The sequence below is a fragment of the Haemaphysalis longicornis genome, unplaced genomic scaffold (genome assembly GCF_048455015.1).
Source record: "Haemaphysalis longicornis isolate Haplotype H1 unplaced genomic scaffold, Haemaphysalis longicornis Haplotype H1 scaffold_10, whole genome shotgun sequence".
Taxonomy (NCBI): Eukaryota; Metazoa; Arthropoda; class Arachnida; order Ixodida; family Ixodidae; genus Haemaphysalis; species Haemaphysalis longicornis.
Genome location: NW_027526204.1, coordinates 125,961,611 through 125,987,167, shown reverse-complemented (window position 1 = coordinate 125,987,167; position 25,557 = coordinate 125,961,611). Strand labels below are relative to the sequence as shown.

Sequence of the window (25,557 nt, the reverse complement as noted above, 5' to 3'; positions counted from 1 at the left end):
CACTCCCCACTCGCACTCACTCACGCTCATGGTCACCACTCATCGTCACCACTCGCTGTCACTCGCGCTCACATTCACCACTTGCCCTCGCAACGTACACTCACTCCCGCTCCCCACTCAAATTGACCACTCACACTCACTCACACTCGCGCTCAACACTCGCGTCCTCCCACTCACAAGCACTCGCACTGGATGCACTACACACATACCCACGCACACTCACAACTCACAACCTTCACCAATGCTTTACACATTCGCACTCATTTTGCTTCTTACTTTACTGGATGTGAATTTTATCTTCGCTTGATATTTGTAAACCACCTTAATCATTTCATTTTGTGGAAATCCTCAATGTGAGGATATTAAGAGCGATACTAAAATGATACCCGTACATGAAGTAAGAAAAATGATTTCGGTGTTTTACGAGCACAGCTCCTCATTGGCTATGAGGCATGCCGTACCGGAGGTCTAAGGAATAATTAAGAGCGCCTTGGTATGGAAACACTTTTCATATCCAATATGAGGCTTGGAAAGGGGGAGGGGGTGGTCGCACAGAAAGCCAAGGGGGAAGCTTTGTCAAGCATTTAAAGTATGAGCGAGCTCCTAAGTGATCCTTTGGGCTTCTCTAGCTTCCAACAGGCATCAGCGAGGCGGCGTCTCCAACCGGACTCCTTCGCCACCAGTCGCCAGGCGTCTATCGCGGTTACTAAGCGTCTCAGCCAGCACGGGCAAAGAAGTATCGGCCGAACTCCACGGGAGGTTTCGAAAATTGTTTTTTTGTAGTTTTGTTGATCGCCGGACCGACTGCTCGTGCAATGGGGAGATTCTTGCTGGCGCGAGGTTTGTTTGTGCGCAAACTCCCTAAAACAGCGCGATGGAGCATCTTCTTCGGCGCAAATTGTCGCGTTGGGGCTCTGGGATGCGCCACCGCGGCCGTGGCCGCTGTTACGTTTACATGGGTTCTCCTGCTCCGGCTAGTTTCCCGAACTAATGGCGCCAATGCTTTCTAAATGCAGCCCTCCACTGCGGCGTGTCTTAAACACTACACCCAAACAAACTCTTCCTCTCCTTGAACGACACGCTTTGGAGCGGACAGTGCAGCATCCAAACCTATGAGCGCGTGCGTGGACGGGCGCTGCGTGATGGCACGATGGTGATGATGATCACAATGCTTAGCGGCTTCCTCTTTGTAAAGGGGTGGCTGTGCACAGCGACCTTAGTCATTATGCCACTGTAAAATCCCCTCGCCAAAAAATAACCTTTATAAAATTTTTGTGCTAGTCTTACTTCATTGTTCGCATGCCTTCCCATATTCTTCTCTGCTCTTTCCTCGCCAAAATTCTGACCTTCTTTTACTTCTACTGCTGTCCAATAAACCTTTATGTTAACTTTAAAGCCAAGGGCTTCCGGCAGCTGGATGTCTTCCTCCCTGAGAACTGTACGAATACCTTTGCACTCGGTTACAGCATGCTGCACGGTTCCTGGCTCCCTGCCGCAACCTGCGCACAGTTATTCCTGTACCGGCTTGCGGATAAGCTATTTCGACCGCAAGCAACCCTCTCGGACTTCGAAAAGTAATGCACTCCCTTTGCATTATAAAATAACTTTTCTTTCGTCATCTCCCCCTTCCCGATTCTGAAGATATCTAAGGACTTTTGTGCATCCGTCCTCTTTTTCCAGGTCGTTTTGTCTGATTCTTTCGCTTCATTTTTTATTGCCTTGGTCGTTTCCCCTCCGCTTAGAGGATTAACATGATTTGTCCTGAGCCTTCTGGTTCTTTTCATCAACTGCGTGTGCACTCTTTTCATGTAAAGATACCGTAACACTCTGGTTATCCTCAGTATATATAAGTCGTTCTTCTAAAAATAATTTGCTCCGTGCTTTCAATTCAAAGGAGGCCCATCCGATGTCTCCGTGCAGTGCCTCATTTCTTGTTTTACTGTGTGCTCCTAATGCCAATCGACCTAGTGCCCTCTGATTTACTTCTAGCCCTGATTGAATGTCTGATGTGACGCGCACTACTGCGTTTGAAAAGGTGAGTGCCGGTACCATTATACCCTTCCAGATTCCTCTCACTAATTCATATTTCTTCTATCCCCACAGTGTTGTGTGCTTCATGATAGACGGGATTCTTTTCCCCTTTATTCCTGAATGCTGACCCATGACTTTTTAAATAGTCCTGACGTTCGTTTATCCCTATGCCCAGATATTTATATATTGATTGCGACTGGTAGCGCCGCCGTGCAGTGGCCGGGGGAAGGAATCACCGCGGCGACTACGCGAGCGGGCGCCTTCAGCACACTAGGCAGTAGATTCTAGGCACTTTAGGTATGTCAAGATATTGAATGAAAGCCGCTAGGGCTTTTATAATAGGCGCTAGGGCCTTTATACCTTAAAGGTACCCTGCAACGCTTTCGATAAACGCTTTCACTGTTTTTTTCGCGTCTGGAAGCACTGCGAAAGCTACAGTATCGCCAGCACGGAGCGGCACTGCGTGATTTTCTCGTCGCACAAGATATGTCTTCCGTTTCTGCTTTCTTTTTGTGCCTTTATTTTTAAAGTTGGTATCGATAAGCCTTCATTGCTGCAACAGAAGGAAAACCGGCCAACATCCACTACATGGCCTCAGTGACGTAATTCGGGACGTCGAAGAACGTCAAGACCGGGAACGAGAGAAAAATTTTTGAGCGAGTTTCCAAGTTATCTTATGAGCATAGAACAGTAAATTTTGGCTGAGGTACTTTGCGATCCCCTAATCTAAGTACTGGGTGTTTCGGGTGACTACGTTGTGGAAGCATTTAAGATTTCAAAAAAAAAAAACTTGAAAAAAGTGTTGCAGAGTCCCTTAAAAAATAGCGCTAATGCTTATAGATCCATGGCTAAACATAAAGGTTGGTTGGCTGCATAGAGTTTGTTACAATATACACTAGAGAGGAATCTGGCGCTAGCGTCTACGCGGCTCACATAAAGGCCATCTGTGTCGTCATGGACCGCCATTATACATCGCGCTCGCCTTAGTTTCTTTATTGGCTTCGATTGAAAAGTTTTAGTGACCGCAAATTTAAACAAAGTGCCACAAGAACGCCCCCAATAGTGTGCAATTATGTAAGTGGAAAATAAAAACAGACTGTTTTATAAATAAGAAAAAAAGGAAGTAAAGCGTATTTTTGCCGGAGCGGTTGTGCCTGGTATTCCGCAGGGCAAGGTTGTAGTTACGCACACGGTTAATATTGGGGGGGGGGGGGGACTCATTAGAGACTGATTTTATTAATTTTACCATTATCGCAAATAATAGGTTGCTTGAAGAGTTTGGAAAGTTTTTTGAGTGTGCCTATTAAAACGTTGCCTTCGTGGTGAACCGGTGCACCAACCGCCAACTAGTTTAACAAGAAAAAAGACAACGTGGCGTTAAACAGTCGTGCACGATGACAAGATAGGACTCATACAAGCGCCCGTATCTGTCGTATCACCGTGGTCGTATCTTGTCTTCGTCGAAGGACGTTTTGTTTCTTCTTTTCGTCGGCTACAAACTTCGCGGCGGCATATTACCCACTCAGTCATGCGTTCTTCGACTGCGGCATGAGCAACGTCAGGTGCGATCACGCCCTGCCTGCTGTTTCACCGAACACCGCTACCAAAGAACAGGGAGGATTTCGGCCATAGAGTTTTTCAGTATGATTTCGGCTTCTTTGTAGCTCGTAACTATGTCAATGCACAGTGAAGAACGCAAATCCCAAAAACCGCATATGAATCTAATTGTCATGCCAAGCCCAGGCCAAAAAGGGGGGTCTTCCCATGAACCCCCACGACGATATATATCTTACAAGGCGCAGTTTCCTCTCTAGTATACTTACTAAGAAACTCTATGGTTGGCTGCTGTTCAATTCAGATTAACGCGTATCCACTCAGGGGGTTGGTGAAGACAATAAAGGAAAGGACACCAAGGACAAAGCTATCATTGCCATCATCTTCCTCGTCGTCATTTCTCGATATTCAAGGCCACGTATTAGCATATTCTTCGCTTTAACAAAATAGTGCTACACTTATTGGTCAACCGCTAGAAAAAGCGTGGTTGGTTGGTGCCTGTATAATAATGGCGTGTGGCTACTGAGGGCAGTTGCCAAGACCAAAAAAAAAAAAAAGGAGTCAGTTATCACTGCCCTCATCTTTTTCTTCGTCGTCATCTCTCGAGCTACGAGCACCCACACATGGCTCTCTTCTCAGAAACTTTAAATCCTGTTTTTAAAAGTTTTTGCTCCTGCGTTTCGGTTTGTTTGGCTGACCGGTCACGGTGGGCTAACCCGCAAGGAATCGCTGGTTTGCTATCTAAAACAGCTTCGGCTTTAGCGATTGTAGAGGAGCTCCCCGTGTAGAGGTGTTTGCTTGCTGTGTTGCTGGCCCGTTATCGCCAATACCTGTTGACTCAATATGCCTTTGATCACAGGCTGCACACTTTTTCTGAGCTTGAACATGTGAGGTTCCGCTGGAAAAGAATTCTTCGCCCAATTCGCTTATACGAAGTAACGATGACTTCTTTTCGCTGTGGTGTGCCTCCACGTAATCGGTACCTATATCGGGTAGATCTGATAACCTCCCCCTTGTGCCGCTAAGTTGAATCCGAAGAACATTTCTTCCTTTTGAGCCGCCGATTTTCTAGCCATCGGACAAGACTGCTGGAGACTCCCCTGCGACGTCTTGGACTGCCATTGACTGTACCAGTACTTGTGTCGTTTGGGGGCACAAAAATGGGCCAAGACCATAGGAACGTGTGCAACGCCATCCACTTCATTTCGGATACAGCTCATCTGCCGTGCTAAAAATAGTACCATTAGGCTGACTTTTACCTAGTTTTCCGACTCTTTTTTTCTGTCATTTTTTTTTGTTTTTTCACTCTCCCTCTCTTGAACTTTAATTAAATTCTTTCTTCTGCTTTACTATTTTGCATCGCATGATTGATTAGAATGGAAAAGAACTCTTCTTGGCCAATCTCTTCAAGTGGGTATACGCCATTCTTGGGCCACCAGAACCAACATCTTCATCCCCGTCGTCACGAGGAGAAGAAAGAGAAGTGAACCGCGAGAATGGATGAGGCCACCTCTCCTTCGAAAGAGCCGCCAACGGACCACGAGAAACGGCAGCCCCAACCCGAAGACGACCCCCATGGCGTCCCCATAATCCAGAATAGCGAGTTCCAGAGCGCCGACGGCTTCAACATCTGCTGCAAATCGTGGTCGCCTGAAACACGCCCAAGGTTCGTGCCTACTCCGTTTCGCTTGAGTTAGACCTGAACCAGGCATTGCAAACGGCCTCCCATTGGCGATGAAGCGAGCTTTGCCTTGGGAGAGCCTCCCTCGGTCTGCTGGTCCAGCTGGCACCCGCCGTGTTGGGGCCGTGGCTAAGGGGTTGGGCTGCTGAGCCCAAAGACGCCGGTTCTATCCGGGCCGCGGTGGCTGCTTATCAGATAAAGGCTAAAAGCGAAAGCGCCAGCCTGGCAAGAATCCAGAGCACGTTAAATATCCACAGATAGTCAACGTTAATCCGGATCCTTCCATTACAGCGCGCCTCGTAGACAAGGCGTAGCTTTTTCACGTTATTCCTCCAACCTTATAAAATTGGTCAAGCTGGCTTCGGGAATTGGCCACTGCCCGTATACCTATACGGGCAGTGGCCAATACGGAAGGACGTCCCGGGGCGAGGGACGACTGCTAGAGGCACGAAATAAGCTACACTTATCATTATCTAGGTTAACTAATTGATCTCAATTTTGAGCCAGCACAGAGTTTGCCGTTCCCTTTTTTTGCGCATGTTCTCATAATTTAGCGCGCTCGTATTTCGCCAAGTAACGCTAGGAGCACCTGGACACACATTTCGGAACCTCTCCCAATCTTTCCACCCCCCCCCCCCCAGCGCCAAACGTGGACATTGATCCACCCTTCAATTGTAAGCGTCCATCGCAGAGTAACTGGCCCCATTAGTGGATGACTATGCCGACTGCAACTTAAAACGGTGTCCGTTAAAACACTGAAATAACGTATGTACGCACCGCGCCCTCACATCTACTAACTAGTGCACTAAATAAAGGCTTTTATAGTATCGGCCCTCTTTTCTCTCATGTTATGTGCCGCCAGGATTTTCATTGGTCGGCCGGCACCACGTGATATTTGTTTACATAGGGCTGCAGTCATCTTGCTTCTGGCCACCTCTTCCCCTCTCTCCCCCCCTCTAACTCTCTCTGCTGCGCGGACGCTAGAGAGGCCAGTCGCACTCTGCCCGTCACAACAGGCGGCGGTTTCGTTGGGAGAGATGGCAACACTGCAAGCCAGAAACAAAATAGCCCCCAGACGTTTCCGCGTGCACGAAGTGGCGGTACTCTTAAGCGTAGCTTATTTAGTGACGCTACTACCAACCGTCCCATTGGAAATCGATCCCGGATAATCTCTTTTAAAACTCTGCGCGCCGGAAGGGTGACAGTGACGGCACCGAACGGCCCTCATTTACACCCTGTCAGGGTAACCTTGGTCAGGTAGACGTCAGGTTTACCACGCCGCCGACCGCTCCTGCAGTGAAAGGATCAAATCCCTCCTTTGTTCAAAGGGAGAGGGGCCGAGAAGGGTAGGGGAAATTGCAAGGGCCAACTCAGCCAAGGCCAAAGCAGCGCTTCGTGTGCTTCCGCAGTGAAAGCTTCTAATCGCTAGTTCATTCGGGGGGGGGGGGGGGGGAGAGTGGTGTGGAGGGTAGCTTGGGGGAAACAATAAAGGCGCGTGCCGTCATTAAACAATACAAGAAAGTGCTGGCTGCATTACAGTTCACTGCCTGTTGGGGTCTACCTCGGCGAGTGTGCCGAGCAGCGTCGGTTTAATTAAGTGCAGAGCACTCAAGGCGCTCGCCTTGTCGTCCTAGCTCGCTCGCTCGACCCAAGTATATAGAGCACCAAGGCGGCGTCCCGGGGTAACGATCTTGTTACCCCGGGACGCCGCAAAGAAAACTATAGGTACATTTGAGGAAAAAAATTGGCCGCGTATCTGCTCCTTTCGTTGCAAATGCCGTCAAAAGACGATAGTCTTTATCGGCTTTTGGGAAGTAAATGCCTCTCTTCGCTTTCCCGTTCACCTCTCATGTTGTTCCTCTTGCGTCGCGCTCCTCCCAAGGTAAAGACGCCAAAGGTTTGCTTAAATCATTTTAAATTTCCCGCGTTCCACTGCTCCAAACCTGGTATCTCGATGCGAATGCTGCCGTACGGCGAAGACGCGCGTTAATCGAGGCGCCCTACTTCAACGTTTATAGAACCGCGTTTCCCTACTCCAGGTGAGTATCAAGCAGAACGTGGAATGTATCTAGTGGAACCTTGCGTAACTGTTGCCGGTTGATTTCTTAAAATGGCGCCAGAAGCTATAGTGGCGCGGGCGACAGCTGGCGACGGCGGAGTGAATTCTTTTTCTGCAGTTGATGAAGTATTTAATTTCGCAAAAGTCAAGCATGTTTGATTTTTTTTATAAAGGAACACTGCAAATATCACTTCTGTATTGATTTGTTGTCTCAAAATTGCGTAATGTCTTGTTCTTCTTCAACAATGTTGACAAGTATAAACATTACACCGGACATAGACGGGCAGATTTAGCTGTGACTGTATAAGACTATTGCGCAGGCAATGTTTTGCTTTGACCGGGTGGCCGAATCGAGTCACAGACAGACGGACAGACCGACAAACAGACAGACATACAGACAGACCAAAATTTCTGGGTTTAAGTAGCCCAAGAAAGACTATCGTCTTTAATATAATACGCATTTAACCGGCAGCGCTCGCGCTCCTTTATTAAGGATGCCCGTTGGGTTGATTTTTACGTCAGTAAACGCAAAATGTGGCAGTGCAATGCCGGCACGTGCGGAAAGAAAAGCGCAAAGAGAACAGAACTCCCGCTGGCGCAGTTTCAGGCAGGGGGCGCGCGAGCACTGTGAAGGCGGGAAATGGGAATTGCATTTGGTGTGGTAACCGTGAGCGGAGAACGGCGCTACAGCCCGTTATGGCTAATCACTGCTCTGCACTTCCGACGGAATTCACATTAAGTGGAACGGCATTATTTTTTTACCGTGCAATTTTATGCGCATTTATTGCTCGCTTTCGCCCGAAAAGCAAGGGCTCATTTGACAAACTTATTTGTACTGCGTTTCACCCCGGCAGAATTAAATGAAAGGTAGTGTCTATAATCCCGAAAACAGTGAGAATTACCATCAGGAAATTCTCACGGCAGTCTCCTCTGATTGGGTAAGCACGCCCCCAGGAGCTTTTATAGGACAAATATTTTCTAAAAACTCTTTCCTACAGATGCTACTGTCTTAGGCAGGCTGTCTCTAGGTTTATTTTCCTGAGAGACCAGACAGACCCCTTTCTAGGAACAGTTGTGCAGACAAGGTTGATGAATTATTTGCCAGATTTTTTGGTGTTTTCCAGTGCACTAAAACCAAGAGCCCCACGAGGCTACTTGAAGGAGGTCGTTATGGCCTTTCAGTTCCTGAGGGCCAGGTTTTCCTACGAATACCTTGCTCTGGCACCTACAAAGAAACTGTACAAGAATGTGGTCGATGTGGCATTACCGTTACCTGTTTATCGCTCTTTATACTGTCCAGGGTTGGGGAAAGACGTGTTAAGCAGAGCCAAACAAATCCCTGTGAAGTCAACAGGCAAAAGCTTCTTCTTTCAATTACATACCTGAACGCTACCCGTCAGTCCTTAGCTGGGGGTGAAAGGAATATTTGTAGCGGGGTCAGTGAATTGTCGACATTTTGGTAAACTGGAGACCCTGGAGCACATTTTTCTTGGACTGTTCTTACGCAGTGTTCCACTGGGACATTCTCCAGCGGACACTAAAGAAAGAACTGCCGGTATATCCGCGCGGAAAACGTTTCCTTCCAACGAGTAATGATGGAGGCATGCCACTTGACAAGTTTATGGCCTTGAGCCTGCACAGTCTCTGGAAACCTCGTATGGCGGTGAGACACGCAGACCCAGGTGCACGACCAGTAAATGAATACTTTATTGAAAGCATTGCTTATATTAGAGATGTAATGTAAATGCAAGACGAGCAACCTGACTGGGCTAACATCTTGGATGAACTAGTTAACCTGAAACCCTTTTAACACGCGCCACCCGTAGCAGCGGGAGAGGTTTTTATCATTATGTTGTGTTGACGAATGTGTCATTGTTTTGTTTTTTGTTCACTGCACCAAGCCGGTAATAAAGAGAAAAAAAAAGCTACTGTGGCGCTGTGTTATAGCACTCGCTTCTAAACGAGAAGTCTCAGGTTCCTGTACAGCATGGCCGAAGCTTTTTTTCTTACCTTTCGAAATTTTTGATGTTTTCGCTCATGGTGATTTTGTTAATTTTTATCCTGGTTAATAATATATCAGAAGATTGACGCACAGGACTTCTTGAATAGGTTGGATTAGGTTAAATATAGATTGTATTCTGTGTCGTTGGGCGGGGTAGGTTAGGATTGTTGCAGTTGGGCTGGATTTTTGTAGGTTATGATGCGTTAGGTTGAGTTACATTACGTAAGGTTTTGTTAGGTTACGTTGAGATTTAATATTATTCAGCGAATTTTAGGCCAGCCCGCTGTTATGGAAACTGCTATGAGAATTTCCTGAAGGTAATCTCACGGTCTCCGTGAGATTAAACGCACCCTAAATAAAATTATTGGTTGCAGTGGAATGTATGTATAATGCCCGAAACACACAAATCTTTCTTAGGTATGCCTACACCCAACGCCTGAAAGAAATAAAATTTGCTGTGACCTTTCACCTAAATTTAATGTCACGCCCTGCTAGGTCGCATGCTAAAAACCTCTGCTGGTCATCGACGTTCCCTGCTAGCTCGCATCGTAAAAAACTTCGCTGGTCATCGACGTTCCCAGAGTGTAATGACTCTTGATTTTTTTTTTTGTGCAGTGCAAGATTGCTTCATAGTCAAAACCGACTAACCAGAACCAAATTCACGTTGAGGGATATTTTGTTTCGTTTGCACTTGCAAGCCGAGTTAATCCGTCGGTGTCGACGCAGGGGGCTCGTGTTCATGGTGCACACATACACCGAGCACTGCCACCAGCCCCACTACGACACCCTGGCCAAGGCTCTGGTCGCGCTCGGCTGCTGCGTCTTCGCACAGGACTTGGGTGAGCCACCGGATGACCTGAGTGTGCCGAGGCGCTGGTGTTCGTAATTATGAATACATCGTATTGTACCCACGCTTGATAAAACGGTGTTTTTAAAGCTACACTAGCGGTAGGCGCCAGCGATGCACGGGTGTGCCAGTATGGCAACGGGAATGGCACATGTTCAGCTACCCGTAAGCCGCTTAGTTTGCACCTAAATTCATGGTCGTGGGATTAGGTACTCTTCTGCTCCCCTTTCTCAATCCTACCATACAGCAGTGAAGTTGGTTCCCTTCGAAATGCAGCAGAAGCAGAGAAAACGGATAATTCGAGCTTTACTGGGCGCCGAGTAGATATCGTATATCAGAAGCTTGTGTACGGGTCGCAAAAAGACGGTAAAGCACGCAAATCGCGTTGTGAAACTTGGAGACCAGTTTCGAAGACGTAACAAAAGGAATTTAGAGCAGCCCAGGCAGCTTGTATTGCTCACTGACGACGTTCAAGATTTAAAACATTAAATGAAACGTGGGCGACTCACGCCTTTACTCGAAACGCATCCAAGAACGCAACCTAGTATTGTTCGCCCATCATTTGCTTAAATCAAGTTAAATGCCTTCTTTAAAGAAGTAATTTATGTTTTAACCGTTTCTATGGTTGCCGAAAGCGGTTATGGGACCTCGAAAGACCACGTAAAATTCAGGCCCGTTATGAGGCCCATGTAAAATTATGAAGCCTTTTATGAGCCAAAATGAAATTATGAAGCATTTTATTAGGACCATTTGAAATTGAGGTCCTCTATGGGGCCCATGTGAGGTTTAATGCGTCATCCGCATTGGTGACAATTTTTATTTATTTTATTTATTCAGCTTACTACATTCGCCCAGAGGGCATTGTTGTAGGAGATACATAAGTGTTTAGTCGAGAAACGAAATCATGAATCTCGTTCTAAACAAAAATATGCAAAAATAAAAAAATAAAAACCAACAGAAGCGTTTTTTAAAAGCTCGCAGCAAATCGCATCGTGCAACACCAAACGACAGCGGAGTCGGAGGCAAAGGAACGAAAAAAAAAAAGAGAAAAAAAAGAAAAACAAGACGAAAGGCGAAAAAACAAATGGACATCGTATAAAACGAGTCACAGCGCTCATCAAACATTGCAATGGGCAGCAACGCGCAGCAGCAACAATGAATAAAAAAAAAAGAAATAATTGCCGAACAGCCACAATGAATTAAAAAAACACAAAAAGAAATAATTGCCAAGAGCAAGATCACGGCAATTCACGGCAATTCACTCCGCAGTGGGACACGGCAAGAGTAGCGGACCGCGGGCATTCGTCAAGTCGATCGACACGTACGTGGACGACGTCCTTCATCAGGCTGACGTGACAAGGCGGAGATTCCCGCGCAAGCCTGTCTACCTCTTCGGCTACTCCATGGTCGGTGCTTTCTGCGGAGTTTGTTCAGCAGTGCCCACGTGATGCGCGCACTTATCCGAACCGAAAACTGCGAGAATCGGGACGGTATAATATGCAGTTAAACAATGTCTGCATGAAGTTGAACAGTGCAGGGACGGGACTAAGAGCAGAGGCGACAAACACGGCGACACCGAGCAGTCAAGCTAGAACTTCAGTTTGTCGCCTCTGCTCTTAGTCCCTTCCCTGCGCTGTTCAACTTCATGCAATGAACCAACTAGCCCAGTTACAAACCCTCCTACAGTTCCTTAAACAATGTACACTCGATCCACTGAAGCACGGGGACAGATTAAAGTTAGGTTATGTTGTCGAGGTAATAAGCCACCTAAGAAAGTTTAATTGCACAGGCCGCATATTTCTATTGAACCACGTATACCGGACAACCGCACAACCTTACGCAACTGCGACGATCGTTATCAAGAGAAAGAAAATAATAATTAGTAGGCATTACAGCTGCATATGCGCCCCAAAAGGCTTTTTGTGTCTTATACAGCAAGGCGTGCATTCCGGCGTTATAGTTTAACACGAATGTATGAACCGCTGAGATAAATAAAAAAACTTGGTTGATTCGTCTGTCATAGGAACCGGTAAAACACGAAAGTGAAATGTGCAGCGAAATCTGCACCTGAGCATGATTTGCGGGTCGGTGGCTGTCTTGTGGGCGTGCTTGGCGAGCGACGTCCTGCTGGCGTGTTGCTTCGGCAAAGGTGTACTGGCGTCATTTCCGTGGCGGATATGACGTCAGTGAAATCTTGGTGTATCCCGGCATAAAACACTTTCGTGTTAAAATATAAAACCAGACAACGAACAACACTACGTAAAACGTAATCTTTGGTTTTAAAAGTTCCTTCCCCGCAAGAAGACACTGTGCGCGGGGGTGCACGTTTTTACAGGCCGCTTGCTTTGTTGTACTGGCGTCTCACTTCCGTCACAGATATGACGTCACTCAAATGATTGTGTATCCGGGAATAAAACACTTTCGTGCTAAAAAAATCAGCATCTCTTAAGTGCACTGCACTGCTGAGATATAGACCTTTGCAGAAGAAAAATTTAAAGCGACCTCCAAACTTAATTCTTATTTCCCCTGCCACAGCATGATGAAATTTTCCAATGCGGTAAACCTTTCCCGGCGATAAGGTTCAGGCTTGGGCAAGTTGGGTCATGTTTAACGAAGAGGGGATCAGTGCAGAACAGACGATGAACAAGATTAGGAAAAAGGACCAACCACAGCGTTTGTAATAGGCATTTTTTCTCCGTCTCGTGCATCGTCCGTTTTGCGCTGTTTCCCTCCTTGTTTAGTGGTGAACTTGACTACCTAAGGAATTCAAAAATGACTCGTCGGCCCCAAGATTTAAAAAACTGGGCCCCAATAACCTTACGGAACTTTCGGGAATGAAGACATAAAAACACATAAAGAAAGGCAACGTGCCTTGGGCCTTTCTACAACTACAAGTACTACAGATGGTATACGTGAGTGCGATGGGATTAAACTCTTTTTTGAGCTTCAGGAGGTTCTACGGAATAAAGACGTGCACCCCACACCTTGAGACGGGTAAGTTCTCTGTATTCACATTATGCTCGCCTCTGTCACTTCGCACTACCCAGGGAGGCCTAATATCCGTCATTGCCGCCCAACGCAGACCCCTTGATTTCGCCGGAATCGTCTTGATGTCACCGTTAATTGCCTTCGCCAGAAAACGCGCCACCTGGTTCAAGGTACGAGCTGAATTGCTACCACTCAACACATGTCCAGATCATAGTGCATTGAGTGACACACAGAGACGTGAAGTTTTCACTTGAAGCTATGCCCGCTGAGAGGTGGCGGCAATACTGTTCTGCGAGACTTGCGGGCGCTAAGATTATGCAGGCGAAGAATTACACACACGGCGATGAAATGCTCACTACCAACTGTAAAATTGTCGCTTGTCTAAAGCTTGTTTAGACTCTATTAAACACGATATACCCTGTAATGGCCCACTTCTGGGCTAACAGTATAAATAAATGAAATGAAAATGAATGATAGCCAGGTCTCCCGCAGCTATTCCCGTCGGAGTGAACCCTTGTACGTACATAACGAAGTGTATGGATACAGCAATGTGTGATGAATGACATGAACACGTGCGCAACGTGTTCGTTACAGCAAGTGCTTTGAATGTATCACTGGGATAGTTTATGGCATGAGAAATAAATTTCGCGCATCGGCAAAACTTTTCGCCGTCGATGCGGGGACAGAGAGCAGCACAAGAGCAGACTGCGAAGAGCGCGCGCGGATACAAGGTGACGTCAAGCCGAGCTGGCAGAGGAGGCGCTACCTCCACGCAGCTTTCAGCCTAGTTGTTCGCGAAGTCGTGGATCCTCGCCGCCTCCCGCTGCCTCACGCGCGGTAAACCGGCATCGCGGCTTAAAATGGAGTGTTAAGCTAAAGCAGGGCATAGAAGGCGCCACAGAGGGTGGAATGACGCGACGAAACTGCAATATTAATGAACAACGAGAATATTAACGGGCAACCCATGACGCTGCCAAACCAAGCAAACGGGACTTCTAAAGCGTTTCGAATGCAATACACGGTCGTTACAGTGTGCGAGTAGCGTGCTTAGAGCGCCGTGTTGCGCGCTTCTAAAGCCGGAACAAAGCTAGCGCGTTAGGACAGGCCTCGTGTTCGGTTCGCGAGGAAGAAGGCTCATATGCGAACGCCGTTTGAAAGATATATTAATGGATTCTTAAAGCCAAGCTTTTTATGCCTTACTGATGGCGATGTAGTTACACAAAAATGTACTGCGTGAAAGCCACCTTTACACCAAGCAAGCGCCTCAAGAAGAAAACGCTTCCTCGTGTCAGAATCGAACCTGGGCAATTGTGAATACCACGTCGACCCGATTGCGCCACCATCGAATTTTTTCTTCATTGCCTGCTTATACTCAAAGCAGGCACTTAGCAACAAAACTAGCCTAACAGCGCATCGGTGGTTTTGCCACCGACGCGTTTCTCTTAGATTTTTAAGCGAACAAACTAATCGGGAACTGGCAACCACTCAGGCGTTTCTGCCTGACTGAGGTACACGTGCCGTAGATACACAATACTTAAAATAAAATTCTCGCGCAGAGGTCGCGCAGCCACAACGACACAATTCACAGCCATTCTTAATTTTTAGATACTATGGAAGGCTGAAACCATGTTCCTGTCGTATGGTATACCCCATGGTTCAGCACTGGCAGAAGGTGGAGTCCATGGGGCGTGACTGGCAATTCCTTTTTCAGTGCTCGTTATGGGATATCCCGATAAAACATAGGGTCTCAGAAATCAATGAATACATGATCAATGTTGTTGGGTCATTTGCATAGCTACATTTTGTAAGCCAAGGCACAAATATGCCCTTCCCCGCACACCAGCTTGACACTGGTAGAGCGTTCAAATGCAGGTTTAAGAAGAAACATTTCATTGCTGGTTTTATAGCCATTTTTCGTCCTTTTAATTGCGTCCAGTCTTGACCATTTAGAGTACATGTTATGTTCACTGGGACTGGGAGAACATTGGCAAGTAGATATTTGTGCAATTGTTTCCGACTAACTCAGCTCAAATATTCATTACAAAAACGTACCCAAAGAAACTGAAATGAAAGTTTGGCTTGGCGCCACGAGATCCTCTGTGGACAGGCTCCACAGCAGCGCTCGCTAGAAGCCTCGCCGCTACGGTACCACGTGTCTAGGCGAGGGTGTAACGGCTGCTTCTCCGACGCTTGATCCCTCAGTTTCGCCAATGATAACGCGGCGGCTGTGCCATCTGTGCTTGTGCTTCATATTTCGATCGTGATAACTAGGTTTCGAAGGGTTAAGCTCGAGCCATGTTTTCTGCACCTACACGGACGAACCCATCTCCTGTCCCGTACTTTATGATCCGACCAATGCCTCCGAAAGATGAACTAAGATCGTCTGTCTCTAGTGGGGCTCAGCCACAAATATATTGCATACTTTTTTGCATAAAACTTGGAACCTCTCCCCAGACAATTCTTAATGCTTTCCCCCCTGGTTTCTTCCAACTCGGTAATTCAGAAGACGTCGGCCAAGGTCTTGGGAAATGTCGCTCCCAGCGCGCCTGTGGCATCAGTGAACGTGCAATTTATCAGCAGAGACCCCGAAGTCGTCATTGCCGCCATCAATGACCCTCTGCGTTATCACGGCAGCGTACCAGCTGGATGGGCTTCCGCTATGCTGAAGGCTATGCAAGTAAGTGCGCCATGGAAACAGTGCCCGAAATTGTGTACCAGGCACGGAGGCATAGTGGCTTAGGCGTTGTGCTGCTGAGGCCACGGAAGCGGGTTTGATCCTGGCCTTGATGGTTGCATTTAAGAGTGAAGGGAAAAGCGGAACTGTAACTTAGGCGCGTTAAATCCGGTCATATTTTTTCCAAAGTTGTGCCTTTTACTGCTGCACTAGCACCAGAACGGTAATGTCCACACAAATTGAAGGAAGCTCACGCTAACGTGCGAAACTTGGAGGTAGCCAAGCTGTATGCAACCTTCACGACCATCCCGACAGTTTAGGCCCACGATTGCAGCCGATTTGCTGCTTCTTCGCGGCCGCAACGACCTTTACTCCATTATTGTGGCTACAAATGGGAGCTTCCTTCGTTTTTTTGGTAGAGATAATCATTGGACATCACCTTGGAAGGGCGTACGCTATGACTTGTATACCTCGTTCCGAGGAAGTGTTTCAATGATTACGGCGAAAACGAAATTGAGAGAAGCGCGAAAGTTTTCTCACAACAAAAGTGCGTCCAACCTTCGCTTACAGTGCGTCTAATCGACCGTTAAACCTTCAAAGATCCAAATAGCGGACGATGAATGAACCAATGCGATAATTTTTCGCGCACTAAGTAAACGCACCTATGAATGATCTAAATCCATACCGATACGTGGTGTATGAGAAAAAGGTATAATATTGTACTCCTTCTTCATGACCGGTACTGCTCTTGTATAGAACCATTCCTTTTTAACACGAAAGTGTTTTATGCCAGGGTACGCGAACATCTCAGTGACGTCATATCCATCACGGAAGTGACGTCGCCGGAAAAGGTGCAATTGAAGCGGCGGCGCCCGGATTCGAGCCCACGAACTCTCTCGCCTCTCGCTACAAGGGGAGGTGCGCTCTACTGAGTGCGCTATGAACAGACACGTGATCAGCTCTATGAATGCGCATTATGTCTTTCCCTATGACTCTTTCAAGTGGTGCCGCCGTCTAGGAGAGGTGAACTGAAGTAGCGCATCATGACGCTAATGAGGGCCGACAGTTGGCGCCTCGATGCCAGCGCCTTCGTGTACGGGGGACGCGCGTGAATTGAGGCACCCTCCGTGGTCGCGTTGTTCGCATGACCGTTGTGCGTTTCGAGCTGCTGTTTCCGTGCATGTCCTTTTTGGTTTGGGTGTCCCGGAATAATCCTGTTATTTTTTTTTTGTTTCTCGCGTGTCGGCGTCACTTCGGCTGGCGGGGTCAGGCTCGCGAACTCTTTGCACATGAAGGAACTCTTCGCACCTTAAACATTCGACTGCTCCTGTGAAGGCCCCTTTCAATTTCGTGTTTTAAAAGGGAGATCAACCACAATTTTTCGCCATTATCAGGTACCGTTTACACCCAATGGAAGCGAGGTTTCATGAACGCAATTTTAGGGGTTTTCGGTCGACCAACCGGTCTATGCGGAAACGCATTAGTTTTTTGAGAGGATGCCACAGGTTCCCCCCAGGCAGCTTTGCATTTATACTGCTGTGAGAGGGCAAGTCCCGCAGCTAGATCAGCAGGTGCGGTTGTGGCTCAGTTTCAACGTCGTCACCGATGTAATTTTTATTACTATATCCTCGTGGGGCCGAAAAATCTCAGATTTCAACGTCCGTCAGCACAGCGCACATATCCCTTCACATAAACGTGTTTTCGAATTCTAAAAATTGCCGATTTTTCAAACGTTCCGATCGTATCAAGGCTTTAGATTAGGAATTAACTTCTAATCTACCAATACTTTGGCTTTTAACTTCCAATTACGGAGCTCTTTTCTCAGTAGCGCATGCAGGGATAACGGGGCCTTCACTCCACTTCCAAATCACGGGCAATTTCAATTAGGCCGGGACTTCAAATTATCGGGAGTAGACTATATGTCGCGATTACTCCGTCATTAGTCCTAGTTTCATTTAAATGACGCATATAATCATCAGGGAAGTAAAAGTTACAGAATTCAAGTTTCCTGTAAATACATGGACACCTATGGGATGACTATGGTTACAAAAAACGGCTGTACTTCTTGCGTGATGAAAACGTTCTTAAGAACAATTATATGACTATTTGCCCGTAATTCAACTATATGATTACGTCGAGTTTCATTTCCAATCAATACATGATCATCTATACGGTGGAGAAAGGTTTCTGCGATTTTCAACACGTCAAATAACGTCCGCTTTGTGCTGCGCTCGTAGGTTTCTCGATTCAGGTAACAAGGGCCGCACACTTACATCCAGGATACTGCCCGACCAATCCAGGAGTGGGAATGGCTCAAGCTTTAGCCTTTCGGTAAATTGAAAAGAACTAATTTGCAGCGGATTACAACTCCTATTAATGAAATTTGAATGTGATTGCCTGTTCCACAACACTGGCACGAACAACGCCGTTGTTAGCTTGGGTTCTGCAGTGGAACAATAAAAGGCAGCGCTTTGCTCTCCGCGTCAGGTGACGTCAGGCACATTCTTTAACAATGCTGCTTGAGCATCCTTCAGAGTTCTCATCCAGGTACACGCGATCGTTCGGTGTACGCCACTGTCTGTGAAAAGGTTAGATATAAAGGCTGATTGAGCCCGCTACCAGGTCTCGTACTACCTATTCTATGAACCCGACCCTGCAGGATAAGGCTCAGCTTTTTTCTGCAGACCAGATCATGGCATAATGTCCAGTTTAGAGCAACAACTAAAAAGTCTCTGCTGGTCATCCTCCGTGGAGCAGGGAGGGTATCGACACTAACGGGCCACGACTTTTCTAAAATGGGCGAAGGCCCTTAGGCGACGGGGCTGTTGGCGTCTCGTGTCATCGTCGTCGTCGTCGTCGTAATCGTCGTTCGTCTCATGTAGTCATGGTGGTAAAATACCTGGAAATTCGTTTAAGCCTCACACTAGGACGTAACACGTACTAAAAAAAAAACCACCAGGATACTCTTTTACACCTCGCGCTGGAGCGCTTCGTAACACGTACTAAAAATTCCCCGCATTTCCCCGAGGGGAAGACTGTGAAAGTGCGAATGCACGAGTTGAATTTGCGCGGTTCGGTAATGTTCGCGAAAGAGAGATCACACACACACACACAACTACAAAGAAAGAAAGATGCATTTATTCACAGACACCTATTTGTGTTGTCGTTGTACTTGATTGCTAGAGCGGATCTCAGCTTTGAAATTTCGTGTCAGTACTCCTTTAAGCGGGTGCATTCGCCCTTCTCACGCCCGATTCTTGGCCAATCCCCCACGTGGGTATGTGCCATGTCAGCGGCCAGGCAGCGCGCGCCCATCTCCCCCCGTTGCCAAGGAAGACGAGGAGATTCCTGGCCAATCCCCCACGTGGGTATGTGCCATGTCAGCGGCCAGGCTGCGCGCGCCCATCTCCACGTGCGCGGACATCGCCGGTGGACGCAAATTCAGGGTCGCTTAAGAAGTGCATTCGCACTTAAAAAAATTGGCCGCGTATCTGCCCCTTTCGTTGCAAATGTCGACGCAAGACGATAGTCCACTGGCACCCCTGGCAAGTGAATGCATCTCTTTTACTTCCCGCTGATCTCTCATGCTGCTTCTCTCCCGTCTCGTTCCTTCCAAGATAACAAGCTAGAGGTTTGCTCAAGACAACTTATATTTACCGCGTTCCACTGCTCCAAGTTGGGTGCCTCGATGCCGTGAATCGAGACGCCCTACTACAGCGCTTATAGAACGACGTTGCCCTGCTCCACGAGCGTTCCAAGCAGAACGCGAAACCTATCTAATGGAACCTTTCGTTGCTGTTGCCGTTTGATTTTTTAGAATTCCGCCAGGTAGCGCAGGCAACAGCAGGCGACAGTTTCGGCAGTTGATGTAGTACTTTATTTTCGATCGCAAAAAGCAAGCCTCCGTAAATTTTTAATAAAGGAACACTTCCAAACATCACTCATGTATTGAATTTTTGTCTTAGATTTGCGTAATCTCCTGTTCTTGTTCAACAATGTTGACAAGTATGAATATTAACAGCGGACTTTGTCGTTTAGGTTTTGCTGTGAGTATATAAGACTATTGCGCAGAATCTGTTTCACTTCTGCCGGCTGACTGAATCGAGTGAAAAACAGACAGATGGACATTCAGACGGACAGTCCGAAATATTCCCATTCAAGTAGCCCAAGAAACACTATCGTTTTTAAAAACAATGGGACACTAGTTTACGCCTCGGGCTAGACAGCTTCGGGCTACAAAGACAACAGACTTTTACAGCAAATCTGTATACCTGTATTCCACAACGGTTTCATCTCCGTTGGCAAAAACACCAAGGCTCTGAGAATACACTTATACACTCTATGCTTCCCCCTTCCCAGATTTCACATTTTTTTAAATCCGATTCTTGGCCCCCTAAATATGAAAGGTTAGGTTTTTTGTGTTTATATTCAATGTTAACTCATTGTTAACTCCTTATTCACTAATTATCATTAACTGATATATTGGGAGGGCCATTCCAGACCCCTAAATAACAGGTTTGTTTCACGGCTTCGGCGGCCGCTTTCTGGTAGAGGCGAAAAGCAAAAATGCTCGTGCGTTCGAGATTTCGGGGCATATTAAAGATCCCCAGGTGGTCAAAATTAATCTGGAGCGCTCCACTACGGCGCGCCTCATCCCCTGTGTTGCGTCGGCGCGCTAAACATCACAATCAATCAATCAATCAATCAATCAATCAATCAATCAATCAATCAATCAATCAATCAATCAATCAATCAATCAATCAATCAATCAATCAATCAATCAATCAATCAATCAATCAATCAATCAATCAATCAATCAATCAATCAATCAATCAATCAATCAATCAATCAATCAATCAATCAATCAAAACCGCTGGCGGGGCTCATACACGTCGATATTATTTAGCGCAAAGGAAACTTGGGGCGTATTTGAAGGTGGCTATAAGTATAGAACGGAAGCTCTCAGCGTTCTTTTACTTAAGAATGCACATCGAATTTGTATTTGCGATAGCAGCTAAAAAGCTGCGCGTTAAAAATGGTTGGAAGGGAAGCGAGATAAAACTGAAAGCGAACACTGGAACATAAAATTTCGAATCGTGCAGTTACAATCCGACAAAAATACGTAAGCTGAAGAAAATGACGCATGTTGTCCCAATGCATGGTGCGCGAGTGTACGCGGGAAATTTGAATTTAATTGAAGAAGATTTCATTCCATTCGTCGTGTTAAAGGGAGAGGGGAGGGGAAGAGCTTGAGAGGTGGGAGGGTGAAAGAAGACGGGCATTTACGTGGCAGGTGCGGAAGAAGGCTATCGTCTTTCTATAACATTTGCAGCGAAGCAAGGAGATACGTGGACAACTTCTTTGGCAACAATTAGTTTTACGAGCATGCACGTGGGCGGCTAGTTTTCCCACAAGGGGCTTGATAGCAAAAGGGTAACGTTACTAGAAAGTGTCATTGGTTTGCCTAATGACTACAACGTACCCACCGTAAATATCAAGCTTGGCATGATGAATTTACCTACCATTCGTCCAACCTGTCTCTATCTTCCTAGATGGTTTAGTCTATCTTTTTCGTTCTATGGTTTTCCTATCAATCATTTGCCTCCTTAAACTCCTATTACAATCTCTGAGAGGCGGTTTGGTATCCCTGTTGTCTGTATTTAGAAATCCCGATAGCTTTAATTGCGACCCAAGAAAATGTACTCTTAGATCGGCCACGATGAACGCGTCGACGCCGCGGTTCAGTCGGTTAGAGACAGTGCCATCTGCGCGTGTCATTTCTAAAAAAAGCTTTCTACCTCTACCAGCCAACGGTTCTTTCGTGGCGTGCGGCACCAAGAAACTCCCAACGCGGCTACGGAGGCGGAGGCGGAGGTTTTCACTCACTCAGCGCACTGTAGATGGAGCGGTGATAGGGCGCTATTACACAACGTTTCCCGTGCTCACCACGGTTGGCGCGTCGGCGGGACCCTTCCGTCGGCTTTGTCGTCTGCTTTAGCGACGGTGTTGGGCCTGTTTTGGCGCAGCTTCGCGTGCATTGCGCGCTTACTTCACACAGCTTGATTAACTCGTTCGATAGCACCTCCTAGGCAACCCGGACCTGACGGAACTACATGGACATACGGCAAAGATACGTCAAGGATTGGTTTTCAGGGCGGGAAAACAAAATGTAGAGACCACTTAATCCGCTAGAGAAGCGCTACCTTTTGCGCACTGTTTGCCACGAATGGGACTGCGTTTTCTAAATTGCTGAATAACAATGTGGTTGTTTTTTAACAGTTATTACAAAAGACTGTTGAAGCAACTGGTTCTAATAAACAGCGATTAGAAAAGTTTCGTCAGCTTTCTCGCCATTCTCAAACGTACGAAATCATTTAATTTAGATTTGTATAAATTGGAATCACTGAGCTCACAGGCCGGATTGTTTCGGTGTCTGCGCTTGTGTCGCGCGGCGGTGGAGCCCCGAGCTAGCACATCAGGATGTTTAGGTTCCGCTGCCTCACTCTTCGAAACACCCTCCTCTCCGTTTTCTTTCTGGCGACGCGCGGCCGGGCTACAGCGGCGGCGTCAGCCGCACGAACCGGGCCGTAACCGACGCTTTGTTCGGGACGGCGCCCCCGTGAATTCTAGGTAACGGTTTGCAGAATCTCTGGTTTCACTCTTTCTAGAGCCACGTGTCTGAATTTTAAGTGACATTGCATGTGGAATTGTAGTGGGGGTCATCCATAGCTTTGCTTTCCAATCACCTTCACAGCGTGGATTGGAGCCAATTTTTTTTTTGCAACTTTTCAGGAGGCCTTGGACAAAGCGGGAAATCTTGAACTGCCCTTGCTCGTCCTGGTGGGTTCCGACGACCAGATCGGCGACCCGAAAGTCACTAAAGCATTCTTCCAAAAAACGACCAGCAAGGACAAGACAATAAAGGTATTTTCATTACATGAATGTCTAGTCGTGTGCGAAATCCTGAACGTTTTCTGCAGCCAAATGAGGTAGAAAAGTGTGGGGATTGTCGGTTGCAACGTAGACGCTCCTCAAAAAAAAAAAAAAAAAACGTAACGAGAAGCTTTTATCTTGCCATACCTTGGTTAAATCTGACGAGTGACATTTTTTTCGAGTGGCATTCAGCTTGGCCTACACTGCAAAGTGATTTACACTCTTAAAGGGGCCATGAAGACAAAATGCAAGTTTGGTGCATTCAAAAGATTGCCTGGTTAGAATCATGCTGACAGCAATTTTAACGTAAACTTCGCTCAAATAAGCTGTATAATTAGGGAAAAAAACCGTTCCACTCAGTGTGAGAGCTGTGGGAAGTGCAGAGCAGTGATTCGCCATAATGGGCTGTACCGCTGTTACCGCATGGGCTGTAGCGCCGTTATCCGCTTACTGCTACCACCCCACGCAATTCAAATTTCCCGCCTTCGCAGTGCTCGCGCGCCCCCTGCCTGAAACTGCGCCAGCGGGAGTTCTGCTCTCTTTGTGCTTTTCTCCCCGCACGTGCCCGCGTTGCAGTGCCACATTTTGCGGTTACTATCGTAAAAAGCAGTCCAACGGGCGTCCGCGGGCGCTGCCGGTTAAATACGTATTTGTTTCCTCAAATGTGCCTATAGTTTTCTTTGGGGTAAACAACGGGAAGATGTATGAAAAGCGCCAGCGTTTCAGGAGTTTCGAACGCTTATGACTATATAAACCGCTTGGCTTTCAAAGCCTCTGGCGTACGCCGCGAACAACAGTGTTGCCCCGGGACGCTGCCTTGGTGCTCTATATACTTGGGTCGAACGAGGGAGCTATAGGACGGCAAGGCGAGCGCATAAAGTGCTCTGCACTTAAAAGGGAAATGTCCATGCGACCCACCAGCTCATTTCCCGCAACAAACAGAACCTATGATGTCATACCAGCCAGCTCTGCGATTGGCGGAGGCAGGAAAACGCAAGCTTTCCGAATGAGCCATTTGCGCTTAAATTTAGGGCACATTATTGTTATATCAGTTAGAATGGTGGGACGAACAGTTGAGGTTACTAAGGCACGCGTAAACATCGAAGTACCGACACGTACTGCTGTTGGTACTGAGCGCACTATGCTTCGTTTAGATGCACAGTACTGAGTGGCTTTGGGTTTGTCTCGCACGGCACTGGTCAATTGACGCAAGCGACGGTGTCTTACGGGAGCATATTTGTCCAGCGAGCGCCATGTTTCCCGAAACAATGCTTTTCTCCATGCGCAAAAACAAGCCAGGTTTCAATACGCTCACAAACAAAGCAAAGGCAGAAAACGGCTTGCCGCGGTATGGTGGCGTCATCTAGGTTGACTAAGAGTAAGCAAGTCTCCGCTCCACACCACGTCTAGCTTAGGGACCTTTTCTTATGATGTCATTGCAAACGTCGTTGGAACGCACGTTTTGTCGCGAGAATAAAAGTTTTAGCTTAAATTGAATAATTTCGCAGTGAATAAAGCATCGTTTGCTTCCGGACAAAAAAGATCAAAAGATCCAATAATCACATGACAGCCCAGTCGAGAGATCCACCGCGTCAAAAGGTTGAATGCGAGTGGAGAGTTCTTAAGAGTCAGAAGTCCCAACGAGACAAAAAGTCCAAGACGTGTCAAAAGATTCCACGGCTCACGAGATCCAACGAGGCAGGAGATCCAAAGAGGGAACAGTTTTAACAACTGAGAAACCGCGTCAGAAGGTCGAACAAATTAAGGCTACTTTCGAAGCCGCGGTTAGATATGCGTGTTATAGACTACGTCGTTATATTGTATTTTAATGCTGTTTTGGCGTTATGTGAATTCTGCTATCTGGTCAAAGCAGCCCACATGAATGCAGAATACGAAACTTTAGAAGTTCTTTGTCGCTACGTTAGACAGCAACCACTGGGCTTTCCCCAGCGAAGGCGCCCAATTACGCAGCTGTCATCGCAGGTACTCGAAAGTGGAAATAAAACGTTAATTCTAGTAATTTTTAAACGTAAATATGGAAATAATAGGTCGCTAGAACGAAAACGGTATAATTAACATTAATATTATTTAAAGCTACAGCTATTTCGGCTAATACTGAGCAAATAAATACGGCTACATTTCGTAAAGCCGCATAACATTTCCACCTAAAAAACAACGCTGAATTACGAGAAGCCCAATGAGTAATAAATAGGTACAATTTTTGCGTATGCAACATACGTTACCGCCTAAAACGCCTGCTTTAATTCGTGTTTATACCGAAAAGCGTCTGTACGGAAACGCCGGTTACCGACTAGACCGTAGCGAAACGCCGTTACCGAGACACCGGAGCCGGTAAACGACATTTGACAGTGGAGAGTTTTAGCATATCATTACCGTGTTTACGTTACCGTTTACCGTGTTTGCGGGAGTCGACTGCGCAGCGCGAGTAACGGCGAACGGTAACTTACCGGCACAGCTGCTTCACCGTCGCCAGCGGCTTCCGGTCACACGGTAAACGGTAACGCAAACATGGTAACGATATGCTAAAACTGCCTAGTTTTAGCATATCGTTACCTTGATTGCGTTACCGTTTACCGTGTTCTCGGAAACCGGAGTTTCCGTTTGCCGGTGAAAACGGCAAAACGCGTTTTAGCACATGGTTTGCGGATGGCGTTTCTGGCTTACCCGCCGCCGTGGGACACACAGAGCCATCTAATGCGTTTGTATCGAAACAAATCACGCATAATTTTGTTGCTCACAGCAACCTGCTTTTGCTTGAAGTAGTTTG

At 46.9% G+C, this 25,557-nt stretch overlaps 1 protein-coding gene across 1 annotated transcript in view; it reads left to right on the top strand.

The window, feature by feature from the left end:
* Positions 1-5,081: 5,081 nt before the first annotated feature.
* Positions 5,082-25,557, top strand: part of LOC144160084 (monoglyceride lipase-like) — a 24,931-nt gene continuing 4,455 nt past the window's right edge. The window contains exons 1-6 of the mRNA XM_077691692.1: positions 5,082-5,251; positions 10,054-10,166; positions 11,444-11,580; positions 13,222-13,332; positions 15,666-15,839; positions 22,629-22,760. Coding sequence (XP_077547818.1) covers positions 5,082-5,251; positions 10,054-10,166; positions 11,444-11,580; positions 13,222-13,332; positions 15,666-15,839; positions 22,629-22,760 — 837 coding nt within the window. The remainder of the gene's footprint in view (positions 5,252-10,053; positions 10,167-11,443; positions 11,581-13,221; positions 13,333-15,665; positions 15,840-22,628; positions 22,761-25,557) is intronic.